The sequence below is a fragment of the Notechis scutatus genome, chromosome 2, assembly GCF_049901735.1.
Source record: "Notechis scutatus isolate UNSWTSFEM ecotype Mainland chromosome 2, rNotScu1.2, whole genome shotgun sequence".
Taxonomy (NCBI): Eukaryota; Metazoa; Chordata; class Lepidosauria; order Squamata; family Elapidae; genus Notechis; species Notechis scutatus.
Window position 1 is genome coordinate 159041855 of NC_142010.1, and position 14958 is coordinate 159056812.

General features: G+C 37.0%; 1 protein-coding gene across 8 annotated transcripts in view; it reads left to right on the plus strand.

Annotated features, from left to right (window-relative positions):
- The window catches only part of DOCK6 (dedicator of cytokinesis 6), a 157053-nt gene that overhangs the window by 84932 nt on the left and 57163 nt on the right, over positions 1-14958 (plus strand). For all 8 annotated transcript variants that reach the window (XM_026679586.2, XM_026679587.2, XM_026679588.2 and 5 more), the window contains 4 exons: positions 6745-6840; positions 7404-7544; positions 11859-11972; positions 14684-14854. In XM_026679586.2, the coding sequence (XP_026535371.2) occupies positions 6745-6840; positions 7404-7544; positions 11859-11972; positions 14684-14854 (522 nt within the window). The remainder of the gene's footprint in view (positions 1-6744; positions 6841-7403; positions 7545-11858; positions 11973-14683; positions 14855-14958) is intronic.

Consider the following 14958-nt stretch of genomic DNA (forward strand, 5'->3'; position numbering starts at 1 on the left):
GGTGGAGTTGACGCCGCAGCGATATGACAGACTTTCTCGGTGTTCCCGGGGGACCCGTCAAAATCCCAACAGCCGATGGACCCTTTGGACCTAAATCATCTTGGAGGGGCGGTTATCAAGGAGGGGACACTCTGTAGATCCCAGGGATACTGCAGTATCCTTGGTTGATCCAGAGATAGCCTCTCTAGCCGACTGGAAAGGAAAGTGGCCATCACGCACTGCTATGAGGCTGGGGCAGCTGCTAATGGAAAGTATGATTGAGCTGGGTGAGAAACCTTTAAAAAATATTAAAGGAAGAACCCCCCCGGGAAGAAAAGGGAGAAGAAAAAGTCAAAAATAAAGGAGGTGGTGGGTAAACACCCCCCACTGGAAGAAAGCAGCAAGGAAAGCAGTTTCTGGCACAAATAGAAAAAGGAAGCCGCTAATTAAGGACTTATGAATGGAAAGATAATTTAAAACGGGACTGGACTTATAAAATTTACTGGACTAAACCAAGGGTAAATAATAAGAGGTTTGGATTTTCCCTTTTTTTTCCTTGCTGACTTTTTAAATTTTAAATTTCTTGTATTTTAATATAAAATAGGACTTTAAATAACAAGGAGAATAGAGAAAACAGTGCAATAGCACCATCTAAAGGTGAACGAAGGAATATAAGACAGAGGGAGACAGAGAAAATAATAAACTGTATGACCTTGACAGAGTGATAACTGATACACTGTTGAATAATGGAGAGTTGAACACTGAGAACTTTCATTTAAAACAGTGTAACTCTTGGAAAAGAAACAAATGAGATACAAAGAAATGGAAGATTAAATCCCTTTCTCCTGGACTGTTTTGTCTATCATCACTGAAAGACAATTGCAAGCCTGCATTGTGAAATTATTGATGAAAATAACTGGTGATTGGATCACGTTAGTGATCTAACGTGGATTATAATTGGATAATTGACTTTACTTTTTTTCATTATAATATTATATTAATTTCTTGGATATCACATTATACTATTTTATAATTTTTCTCTTTTTCTTTTTTCCTCTTTTTTCCTCTTTTTTATTCAATTTTTAAATTTTAAATTTTGTAAAGGGATTTTAAGACTTTTTTCCTTACTTTGCATACTTATTTTTGCAATATTTTTCCACATTTTTTTGTTTTTTGTTTCTTTTTTGTCATTGTTGCTGCTTTTGGCATATCTTCTTCTCTTTGGAATATACATGAAGGTATAGAAGAAACTGAAGAAAGGAATTTGGGAGAAGAGCTCGCAGTGGATTATTAATTGTTTTTGATTTGCTGATTTGATTGGATTATTACAAGATGGATTACAAAGAAGTTATAAAGAGACAACAAACACAATATCTTAAAATGAAAAAACAACACCTGCCCCATCTTCTGCCTCTTCCTCGGCTACTTCGAGCCCTGCCGAACAAAGATCTCTGGATGTTATGTTACAGCAAGTGAAGGTGGATGTTATGTTACAGCAAGCAGAGATCAAAATGATTTTACAAGCTTTGCAAGAGAAAATATGGAGATTGGAAGTGAAAGTAGGAAATGTAGAAGGTAGGAAATGTAGAAGAAAAGGTAAAGAACATCCAGCAATTGATGATGAAAAATGAAGAATGTATGGGAAAAATAGAGGAGAGAGCAGACATAACAGAAAAAAGAGTAGGAGAAATGGACTTTTGGCTGACACTAGCAGACCAAAGTAAGGAGAAAAAAATTATCCCACTAGAGATGGATCGAGCCGATTATTGTTTAAGATTTCAAAACATTGAGGAAGAAAAGGAAGAAAACCTAGCAGAAATAATGGCAGACTTGGTGTTAGGGGCCTTGGAAGTGACAAAAGAAAAAGTAATGATATAGACAAAATATTTAGAGTACAGACCAGATATGCACTGAGAAACAAGTTACCAAGGGAGGTACATATTAGATTCACAAAGAAGGCCATAAGAACAGAAATACCACAAAAAGCAAGAAATGACACATTGAAATATAGAGGGAAGGTAATAACAGTTCTGAAGCAAATAGCAAGGAGTGTTAGAGATTTAAGGAGGGAATACTAATTCTTGACAAAATGTTTAATTAAAAGAGGGATTAATTTTAGATGGCTGATACCAGAGGGAATAATGGTGATATGGCATGAACAGAGACACAGGCTAGATTCAATAGAGAAAGCAGAGCAAACTATTTCAGAAACCAAGAGGGAGAAAGAGTGGGGGAAATAGAAGCAATAAAACAAAGAGAGGAAGCAGCAGGAGAGAGGGATAGAAGACAAAGAGGAAAGAGAACGAAGAAAGAGCGATAAGAGAAGAAGTAAAACTGAAGGAAGCAAAGGGAACAAGAGCAGCAAAACCTTATTATAAATAAAAACACGGAAGAGGAAATAAAATTCATGTCAATATAAATGGACTGAATTCGGCAATAAAAAGGTTTTTCAGTAAATTAGAGAAACTAAAATTGGATATAATTTGTTTACAAGAGGTGCACATCAAAAAACAACATGATAAAATATTGGACTATTCCAAAAATGGAAAACTGTATACCTCCCTGGCACAACAAAGTAAAAGAAAAGGAGCATTATACATTAAAGATAAAATAAAAGCTAAACAAATATGCCAAGATGATGAAGGGAAGGTGTTAATGGTGGAAATAATAATAAATTGTAAACAGACATTACTAGTGGCGATATATGCACCAAATGAGAATCAAGAAGAATTTTACGATAAACTACCCCCCAAAATAATCAAACTAGAATATGAAAGTATATGTATCCTAGGAGACTTTAATGCAATAGTGGATGCTGAAATGGACTATAAAACACAAAAGACAAATAAAAAGAACAGGAAAACATTACCAAAATTCTTCTTCAAGATGACAGAAGAGTTAGCAATTTGAGATGCATAGAGAGAAATACATCCTAAAAATAAACAATGCATATTCTACTGGAATAGACATTTGCCCTGGTCCAGGATCGAGGTGATGTGAATATCAACAGATTTAATTTCCAACATACAAGAAATAAGTATCGAAATAAACACATGGGCAGACCATAATCTGATTAAGGTCATATGGAAGGGACAAAAAGGCCAAAATGGACAATGAACAATTTAATATTGAAATAAAAGGAGTATATTTAATATATGGAAAAAGAATTGGACTTTTTTTAATGAAAACAGAAAAGAAGAAACCTCACTACAAAATGTATGGGATACAGCAAAAGCATATATTAGAGGATTAACTATAACATATATGGGAAAGAGAAACAGAAAGAAAAGACAGGCACAAAAAATACTAGAAGAAGAATATAAAAAGATGGAGAAAGAACTCCAAAGAAACTCGCAAAGAAAGGATATACAAAATAAAATGAATTTAACAAAGCATAAAATGAAAATAATAGACAAAAAAGAACTAGCACAAAAAATAAAAAGCTCTAAACAAAACTTTTTTGAAAATGCAAATAAGCCAGGAAGGTGGCTAGCATATAGACTGAAGAAAGAGAAGGAAAAGAGACAGGCTTCCCAATTAACAGATGATAAAGGCAACCTTTGCTATAGAAATGAAGAGAAAAAAGAGATAGTTCAAAAATATTATTGGGAGCTATATGAACAAGAATAAGTGGAAGGAGGAGAAATTAAAGAATACTTTAAAAAAAGCAGAATTACCTAAAGTACCAGAAGAAATCAAAACAATGTTAGAGGAAAGAATTACAATGATGGAATTAACAGAAGCAATTAAAAAACAAAACAATGGGAAAGCACCAGGACCGGATGGTATACCAGCAGAAATGTATAAAACCCTGCAGGACTCTTTGAGCAATACATTACTAGAAGTGGTAAATGAAGTACTGATGGAGGCAAAAATACCTAACTCAACTGGAAGTTTATGTTGGCACAAATGGAAGAAATGGATTTTGGGGAAAGGTTTATTAAAATGATTAAGACACTATAAACAATATGCAAAAGTGATGGTTAGTGGAGAATTGTGATGGTTAATGGAGAATTGACTGAAAAAATTAACATTAAGAAGGGAACAAGGCAAGGGTGTCCCTTGTTGCCATTACTATTTGTATTAACATTAGAAGTGTTAAATAGAAATATTAGGAAAGATAAAGAAATAAAAGGGATGGAAATAAGAAAGGAGGAACAGATTTTGGTAAAAAGAAATATGATAGAGAAACAGAAAAAAGAATTAATGGAGAGATTAGATATTCAGATTGCAAAGAAAGTAAAATATCTGGGAATCCAGTTAACGGCTAGATGTGGAACGATTAAGGAAGATAATTACTAAATTAAAACAATAAATTAAGCCAGATTTGGAAAAATGCGGGAATATGCAATTATCATTAATAGGAAGAATTGCAACAATTAAGATGAATATATTACCAAAAGTGTTGTATTTGTTCCAAACAATTCCGATAAAACTGGAGAAAAAATACTTTGAAGATATCAACAAAATAGTATTGAAATATATATGGCAAGGGAGGAAAGCAAGAATTAATTTTAAAATGTTACAGGATGCAAGAACGAGAGAAGGGTTTGGGTTACCTAATTGGGAAATATACTATCAGGCCACAGTACTAACTTGGATGAAAGAATCGATAATTTTAAGAAATACAAGGTTGCCGACACTGGAGGGACATGATTTGCAATTGGGTTGGCATGCATTTCTGTGGTACAGGAGAAGTAAGATACATGGTTATTTTCAAAGGCACTTTGTTAGGAATGCTTTATTGTTAGTATGGGAAAAAATTAGAGAAGAACATTTCTTTAAAATTCCAGTCTGGTGATCAACAATAGAAGCTCTAATACACCCAAATACTGGTAAAATGGGAACTATTGCTAGATATAAGGATATACTGAATGAAAAGGGTGAGTTCAAACCAAACAAGAATTGAATGAACAAGGGATTGATATGCATTGGTGCAAATACAATCAAAATACCAAAAAGATACCAAAGTTGAAGGTATCCATAAGAAGTTGACAGAATTGTACAAAATACTAACAGGAACAGAAGACAAGCTGATTAAAAAAGTTGTACTGTTATTTACTAGGTGTAAAACTAGAAGAACATGTAAAGAAAACAATAAGAGCATGGGTGAAAAATTTTGGGCATACGATAGAATTAGATAGATGGCAGAAACTATGGGAAAGAAATTATAAGTTAACAATATCAACAGCATATAAAGAAAATGTGTATAAGATGTTTTACAGATGGCACTTTGCACCAGCAAAATTGGCAAAGACGTTTAAAGATAAATCAGCCAAATGTTGAAAGTGTCACCAGACACCTGGATCATAGTACCATATGTGGTGGACATATACAGAAGCAAAAAGATAGTGGACAAAAATCCACACATGGTTGGAAAAAATGATAAAGCAACACATAGATTTTAAACCTGAAATATTTTTATTAGGAATGATACCTAAAGGCTACAGCAAAGAAAAAGTATATTTGATTATTTATGTATGAACAGCAGCTCGATTGTATTTGCTGAGAATTGGAAAAGTGATAACGGCAGAGGAAAAAGTGATAGAGAAAATATTTGAATGTGCAGAGATGAATAGATTAACACTGTCAATTAAAGAAAAAGAAAAAACTGAATATTACATGGTATGGGACTTATTTTATCAATGGTTGAAAAATAAAACAAGTTAAAACTGAGTAGATGAATATATAGAGGAATTAGTTAAGATTGTTATAAAAGTAATAGATATAAGAAATAATGGTTTACAAAGAAAATGTGATTATTGTTATATTGGTAAGAAAAGTGTTAATTACAATTGTTAGCACAAAATATATGTACCCAGTCAACACACTGTATGAATGAAAGATGAAATTATTGTAAATATAAAAAAATAAAAAATAAATTAAAAAAAGATTTCCCCCCCCCTTTTGTTTCCTTGATGGATGAGCAATATATGGATGACCTTTTTCAATTAAAAAAGCTCGCAGAGAAGGAAGCACTTCTGGAAGCATATCTATTTCTAACTGGTCTGGTGGATAGATTGTGCTATTACTTCTGGATATAGTATTTAGAGAACTCAAAAACAAAAAGTTATAGGCCAGTCATCCCATGTAGACTCAGTAATATTAGTATGTCTCAAATGCTTGAAATTTCAGCCCAAGTTGTTTAATGCATTTTCTTTAAACATTGGGATATATTATATTGTTTTAAAGCATTTGGTACCAAGCCATGAATGTACATCAGGCAGGCCATGAAGATGATAATTTGGAGAGCACCTATGTAGTTTGATTGGGGGTAACGATGCCACAAAAATCTGATACATATTCTAGCTGATTTTCAGAAAGTTGTCTTCTTGTGGGCCTTGCAATAGCTTCTGGAAACAGAAAGCCATGGTGTCAAAATGTTATAATTTGAGTTAGAGGATATTTCCAGATAAGCTTTTTATTTTATGATTGATCAGTCTTATTCACATAATTTTATATAAGGAGTCCAAATACCCTCATCCAGTGTAGTTCTCCCAGGTTTATGCTAGTCCCACCATTTTTCCTGTTACATTTTTCCTGTGGAAAATCTGTTTGGGGGGGAAAACCCAGTAGAGGTGCAGTATGCCTTTTGCTTTACAATATGGTATTAGGAGTCTGTCAGAAGGTATCCATGGAAAACCGAAATAGGGATGATTCTGCAGGGCATCCTCTGAATAGTTCAGTACAGCGTATCATCCATCACCTTTGTTCTTTGTAACTCTCTCTTTCTCTCTTCTTTTTTTTTTCTGTCTGGACCTGCAGCTACTTCATGAAGAACTGGCCCTCCAGTGGGTGGTGAGCACCAGTTCTGTGCGGGAGGCTGCTTTGCATCAATCCTGGTTCTTCTTCCAGCTGATGGTATGTTCAGATTGTCAGTCTTTAGTGTCAGAAACATTGGCTTCTCTTTGCTTGTTTATTTTTTTTTTTTAAAATAGGCAACCTTCTGGCTGTCAATAAAGACATTTCTGTTTTGTACAATGCAAAAATTTCCAATTTCTTGTTTTGTCCTTCTATGTATTTATATATAGTAATTGTCCCACCATTTATATTTGGGAATAGAGGATTGCCAATAAATCATGATCACATACTTTCCAGATTTGAAATGAAGACCTTGTTCACACATTTTGTCATGTTAACTGTCTTTAACTCTCCAGTAAAGGGAGTGAAAGAACCCTTCAGTAAGGAAAATGACAAAACCAGTCAGAATTGTGATTGTGATTGAATAAGAGTCCTTATTGGAAATACAATTCTCATTTTACTAAAGCACAGGCACTACCAAAGCACTACTCTAGGAGGAGTCACTCTGCCTGCATGGCAGCCTAAATTGGTTGAAGCTGAGATTGGAATTCACTGGCTGGATTAGCTGGGCTGATGCATACATACTCTGGCTCTCCATTGACAGGGGCTTGTGCTTCTTGCAGGTGAAGAGTATGGTGCACCATCTGTTCCTGTGTGACAAGCTAGAAGCCCCACGCAAGACACGCTTCCCTGGCCGTTTCATCGATGATATCTCAGCCCTGGTATACACTGTCAGTGGTGAAATTGCTAGCCGTTGTCAGAAGGTTTGTGAAAGATTCTTAGGAAAAATTCCATCTTATGGAGCTTCTAGAAAGTTAAAAAAGATATGGGGCAGGGATCTTAATTCCACAAGGTTGGGGCTGAAACATAAAATAGTTTATCCTGGCCTCTGTTCCCTTCACTTCATGGAATAGGGAGTATGACCAGAAGCTTCTTTAAAAATCCCCTGGGCAGGATGATTCAGAGAGAAAGAGGTTCTGCAGATACCTAGGTGCTCAACTATGGGGTTCATAGATCAAAACAATACTTTGAATTAAACCCAAAAACCTATTGGCAACTATTATAGGGTCTGAAAGACAAGTGTAATGTGCTTTTCATGAATAATACCCAGCAGTAGGCAGCTGTTCCATTTTGTATTGTGGTTTTCAAATCAGTCACAATTAAAGCTCATTGGAATAGTCTAATAACATAATGATGGGAATATGTATCACTGTCACAATAACCTTAAGCCTTAAGGTAAGGCTTATTCTGGTACATTAGTGAAACCTGGACATTGCCTGGCAGCAGCTGTAACTACACTCACCTGTTCTCTCAGGGGCAATGACACTCCCATTAAGAGACAACACTGGAGTTGATTGACAATACAGAAGAAACTTTGTCTCACTTGGTTTTAATTTCAACTTGTCTTGTCTAATCCATACCTTACATATTCCAGTCAGCAGGACAAGACTTCCACAGTCTTCCTGGTATGACCTAGGCTGGTAGTGTACAACTGGGTATTATCCCATACTGCTAATGCTGGAATGAATGTGTCCCAGGAGTTTATGTAGATGTTAAACATGAGGGGACCTATCCTGAAGCACTCCATAAATGAAGGACCAGCAAGCCAATCTCTTCTCTCTAACTACATCATCACTTAACTGCATTTACCTACTAAGGAAAGAGCAAAACAATGTTTTACATTCCCAACCCTTGCAGGGTTCAGAAGTATAGCATGGTTGACGCTCTTGAATGCCGCTCACAAGATAATAGGGCCAGAAAGGATATACTATATCGGCTGATCCCAACAAAGATAATCCACCAGAGCAACTGACACTGCTTCCACCCCATACACAAACCTGAGTCCTGACTGAAAACAGTTTAGAGCATGGGTGTCAAATGTCATGGCGGTGTCACGTGATACATCAGGACTTTTTTTCCCCCTTCGCTAAACCGGGTGTGGGCGTGGCCAGCCTGTGTTGCATCCAGCCCATGGGCCGCAAGTTTGACAGCCCTGGTTTATATAATCTGCTCCCTCAGAGCATCCTGAAGTTCAGTTTCTATTACCCTCTCAACAACTTTTCCTAAAAAGGGAATATTGAAGAGTGGATCCTATATGCCAAACTTTACAAATTCTAGATTTGGTCAGCTCTCAATTCAACTTTGCTAGTGAGGCAAATATAACACTTATTAGTAAAATAGTTTCACATTTTATTGAAATCTATAGGCCTGGCTGTATTTGCATTTGCCTGCTGTGCCCAAAACTCCACAGCAGTTGTGAAGTGTGAAAAACCTCTTATTCTCAGTTGTACGGGTCGGAGAATCCAAAGTGTGGGCTGTCTTCTGCTTCCTTGCTTAAAGACGGAATCAGTCAAAGTTTAGTCCATCCCCCTTTCCACTGCGCATGCCCAGTTTTTGACTCCGTCTTCATGCAAAGAGGACACGAGGAGAGAGTGCTCAGTAAGAAAAATAGAAAATATATCCAAATGCTTTGGATTCTTTGAGAAAAAAAGAGAGAAAAGAGAAAGAGTGAAAGTCAGCAAACCATGAGTAAGCAAAAGAGCCGGGACCTCATCCCAAGATGGAAAAGCCCACATAGCTGTTTGGTGTTAAGAGAATAAGCAGCAGCAGCCTCAGTAAGAGCGGGTGGGCTCTTGATCGGCTAGCAAAGGAGGAGGGCAAATTAACTCAGCTTTCCCAGAGCCTTCGTTAAACAAACCAGAAGCCGCACAAGCCTCCAGCGCTCTCTTTAATTGGGGGCAAACTCAGTCTTAGGCTGAGCAAGCTTCCATCACAGCCACACAAGCCTACCCAGGAGAAAGGGAGGCTAGAGTCCATGCTCAGGCCAGTCTGAGTATACTCTATCGGCAAAAGCCAACTTATCACAACAGATGCAAGTTTAGTAGGCTGGGGAGCCCGCTGTCAGAGCCAGATTACACAGGGTCAGTGGTCTCAGTCAGACTTCAAGAACAACATCAACTGGTTGGAGCTCAGGGCATCTCACCTGGCTCTAAAGGCCTTCAGGTCAGTGATAGTGGGACAGCATGTGTTGATCCTGACAGACAACGTGACCGCCAAGGCTCATATCAACAGGCAGGGAGGTACTCACTCCCTAGCGCTCATGCAAGAAGCAGAGCGATTGGGCTGCTGGGCGGAGACGCACCTATTGATCAGGGCGGAACACATATCGGGAGTGGAAAACGTTCAGGCAGATTGGCTCAGCAGAACAATGGTCGACCACTCAGAGTGGCGCCTACACCCGGACCTGTTCAGGGAACTGTTGCACAGATTCAGGAGAACAGTCCTGGACCTGTTTGCGATGCCAGCAAATGCACAACTCCCAAGATTCTACTCGAGATTCCCAACACAGGGAGCGGAGGGAACCAATGCGCTCCGAGAAGCATGGCCAAGGGGTTTGCTCTACATATTCCCCCCACTCCCCTTGATACCAAGGGTAATCAAGAAAGTGGTAGAACAGGGGGCGGAGGTTTTAATGGTAGCACCTCACTGGCCCAGGAGGTCTTGGTATGTGGATGGTAGATCTGTCGGTATCCAGACCATGGAGAATTCCCCCAGACAAGGTAGAACTGAGTCAGGGAGCCATATGACACCCAGAGCCACAATGGCTGCAACTAACTGTAATACAGGTAATACAGACACTCCAGGCATCCAGGAGACCATCAACCAACAGAATTTATGATGACACTTGGAGAGCATTTGGAACCTGGTGTTCCAAGAAACAAATAGATCCAACCACAGTATTAGTTACTCAAGTGCTGGATTTTCTCCAGGAACGCCTGGAGAAGGGTTTAACCCCTAACACCTTAAGGAGGCAGGTAGCAGTGATAGCTTCAGTGTTGGGTTACGGGACCTCGGAGTCCCTCTCATGACACCCCTTAATCCGCATGTTCATCAGGGGAGCAACCAATCTAAAGGCACCAGTGATACACAGGTACCCTATTTGGGACTTGACAAGGGTGCTAAGGACGCTCATGATTGAGCCCTTTGAACCACTGAGGTAAGTAGGACTACCTTCACTCACCCTTAAGGTGGCTTTCCTAATAGCCATTACATCAGCCAGAAGAATTTCAGAGTTGGCAGCATTATCCGTGAGGGAGGACCTCTGTATAGTTCACCTGAATAGGGTAGTATTAAGATTAGACCCGACCTTTATCCCAAAGATCAATTCTACGTTCCATAGAGCACAAGAGTTAGTACTACCAGACTTCTGCCCAGAACTGGTCCATAGCCTAGAAAGGAAGTGGCACTATATGCATTTATATTAAGAGAACAAGGCACATTAGAAAAACGGAAGCATTGTTCGTTTCATTTAGACCGAGTTCGTTGGGACAAAGGGTTTCACCATCTACCGTAGACAGATGGATCAAGACATGTATCACAAAAGCTTATGAAAGCCAATAATTGCAATTGCCGGGTAACATAACAGCACATTCAAACAGGAGTGCAGCCACATCAGTGGCATGAAGTACACAGGCCTCAATTGAAGATATCTGTAGGGCAGCAAAGTGGTCATCGCCATCTCCATTCATCAGAAATTATAAACTGGATACATTTGCATCAGTGGAAGCATCCTTTGGAAGAAGAGTGCTACAAAGAGTTCACATGGAGATGGGGGCTAGGAACAAGGAGTTGGCCCACCCTCAGGACAATTAACCTGGGTATGTCTCACGCTTTGGATTCTCCGACCCGTACAACTGAGAAAGAGCATTGGGCTTACCTGAAACACATCTTCTAGTTTGTACGGGAGGAGAATCCAAATTCCACCCTTAGATAGTTAGTCCTGAGCATGGAACTGTCAAGAAAGAGCACCAAGAACTCTCCAAGTCAATCATCAGCCTTCATCAAAAACTGGGCATGCGCAGTGGAAAGGGGGCTGGACTAAACTTTGATTGACTCCATCTTTAAGCAAGGAAGCAGGAGACAGCCCACACTTTGGATTCTCTTCCCATACAACTAGAAGATGCATTTCAGGTACGCCCAATGCTCTTTTTCTGCATTCTGCTGCTGCACTCTGTGCCAAAGGTCCATTAAAAAAGCATTTTAGGTAGGGCCAATTCATAAATATGCTGTTTCCATAGGATGTGGAGCTGGTGGAGCATCTCAACAGTAGCCTGGCCTTTTTTCTCAATGACCTGCTGTCGTTCATGAATCGTGGCTTTGTCTTTGATCTTCTGCGGTCTTATTATAAGCAGGTAATAAGCATGTGTCTTTTCCACAGAATTATGAGTTTTCTGTTGGGAAGAGGATACATAATTAGACTCAAAGTGCCAAGATGACTATGGGAATCATTTTGCATTGCAGGGCTTAACTACTTTTTTTTTGTAACACATTTTTTATTTTTTCTTCTTCTACAAGCATATCGTGTGAACAGTGTGCTTACAGGGTATTCTATATTTTAGAACAAACATGACAATGATTTCATATTGAAACTGTTAACTTAATGATTAATATTAATACAAATTATTTATCCTGATTATTCTAAATTCCCATATCTCAACATCACTTCTTTTATTATAAATATATATTATTGGTCAAACTTGCAGTGTTTAACAAATTTTAATTTTTATAGCCATTCATAAATTCATATTAATTTATATTCTCTCCTATTTATCCCATTTTTGATTCTTAGTTGTGCCATTAGTATAATCCCTTTCTGATCTCATTTTAGTACAAACAAAATAATATTCATCCTTTTTACGTTTAGCAAATATTCTAGCAATAATACAATCCCATGTAATTAATAGCATATTTCATTGGGTTATTTTTTGTTTGTCAGGTTCCATATGTCATTTCTTTTCTTACAGTACAATATTAATTCTCATATTTTTATAATTAGCAATTTATATGTTTTTAACAATCATCCTATAGTAAAATATTTCATATTTATTACAACTACCATATTAATTTTCATGTTTATTATAGATAACAATTGTATATCCTTAATAGTAATCCTATAATAGATTATTTCATGTTGCAATTAACAATTAAATATCTTAATAATAATACACACGTTCATGTGGAATCCTTATCCTTTCTTTTTTCAACTTTCGTCTCTTACTCTTAATAAAGCCTTAATTGGTCACTTCCTGGCTTGTCTCCCAATTTCTATCATATTTTGACCCTTCCTCTTAATCATTTCTCCCTTCTCTAATATATTCATCATCTCTTTTTCCAATTGTCTAGTTTTACCCCAATTCTCTTAAAATATTCTCCCTGAAATTCCATCTCCTGTTGCTTTTCCCTAATAATATTCTCCCCTTGATTTATTACCTCTGTCATTATCATTTTATGTTTTTTTACTTTTTATCCTCTCTTTTTGTTGTTGTTCCATCTGTTCTATTTTTCTGGTTATAATTTCAGTTAGCACCACCTCTTCCTGGGTTTCTTGTTTCCTTTCCGTTGTTTGTGTCTATGTTCAGCTCTCCTGCCATGCATTGTATTTTATTCAAAATGTCCTCAAATATTCTACTCATAATGTCCATTGTAGCTTGTAATTCCAGCAATTTCTTCCTTTCTTTTTTTTTAACAAATTTTATTCAGTTTTTCACATTAAAAACAAAAGTCTCTTTTTAGTGGACAACATATTTCCGGGTCATCACCTTTACATACCAATATGACAGCAATTATACATTCATATATGCATACTTAATTCTATCATTATCTTTTCCATTCCAAATTTTCAGTAAGGAGAGAAACAAACACGTTAATTCTAGCCTCTTTCATTAATCTCAATCGAAACAACTTTTTGTTTCATTTCAATTGTTTCAAATATAATCCTTTAATATTTATTTTAAAAATAAAGATAAACAATATGTGTTTTAATAATAATAATAATAGTTACCAATGTCTCTCCTTGCTTTTAATAGTCTATGTTAACTTATTAATTTAGTTGGTTCTTTAGTCTGTCATATTCCCTTTCCATTACACATTCTTTTTATAAATTCTAGATTAATATAAATTTTAACACTAAAAAAAACAAACAAGTATAGGTTTCCCCCCTTTTACTGCTTTGAGTGTGACACCTCAATGTTTAAAATATACCTTTATTCCCTCATCTTGATTCCCAATAAACCATTATTTTTAATAAGTTACAATAATAATCATTACATCTTTCCATTTGGATTCCGCAGCATATTTCCCCCCACTTGATTTTTAATAAGAGTTATCAGTATCTATATTACCCTATTTTCTAAATATTTTTAATTGCAGAAATATTCTTATTACTCCTTGTCACCCTGCAGAATCCCCTTTTTAATTCATCAACCATTATCTCTGAAAAAACAATTTATTTTTATATTTATTTCTTCTCAGTAATTGCTTTTATGAGTTCTTCTAAGTTCATACTTGTGATACCTATATGCTGTCAAACCATCTTCTTCTGGTCTCTTTTCCCATTTTGAGTTTTCTAAGGCTAGCTGCTGATGTTAATAGGAGATCTTTATGGTAGAACAAGAATCCTTCCATTACATCAGCAAGTTATCTTCAGGAATCCAATATAAAGCCCAACTGTGTCTATCCCATTTTGTTGTGAACTAATTTACTTCATTCAACTGTTCTAACTTCAATTTAAAAAAATACATTAGTTGTGAAATTACCCAATTGTGAAATGGTGCCATTTTTGCATAGAATGTTTGGGATCTCATTCTGTGATCCTTCTCATTCTCCAAAACCTAATTCAGCCTTGTTACTTCTTGCAGAAAGGTTTGCTTAGTGTCTTTTATGAACGCACCTGGAGATAGAGATAGGCCTGTCTGTGACATATTTTTGAGCTTCTAATTTAATGGAAAAACTCTTGAGTACTGTATGAATTGATGGGATAATGTTTTTCTGAGCCTAGAAGATGGGTCTCCATCGCTACACTAAGGGTAGGATAATTCAAGGTTGTTTTTTTCTACTTCTCCAGATCAATAACTGGCTGTTGACCACACAGAACCCCAATGCCCTTATTGCTCTCAGGATGGATTTGATCCGTATCATCTGCAGCCATGAACATTATGTCACCCTAAATCTTCCCTGCAGTGGTCTCTCCCTTCCTGCTTCCCCTTCTCCTTCCATCTCATCAGCAACTTCCCAGGTAGGTAAAACAGCATGAAGGAAGAGGATGAGAGACAAGAGTTTCTTGTTGAAAATCACGTTCTCCCCTTCAGTACTTTCATCAGAAGTCCCATTGAGAAGTTG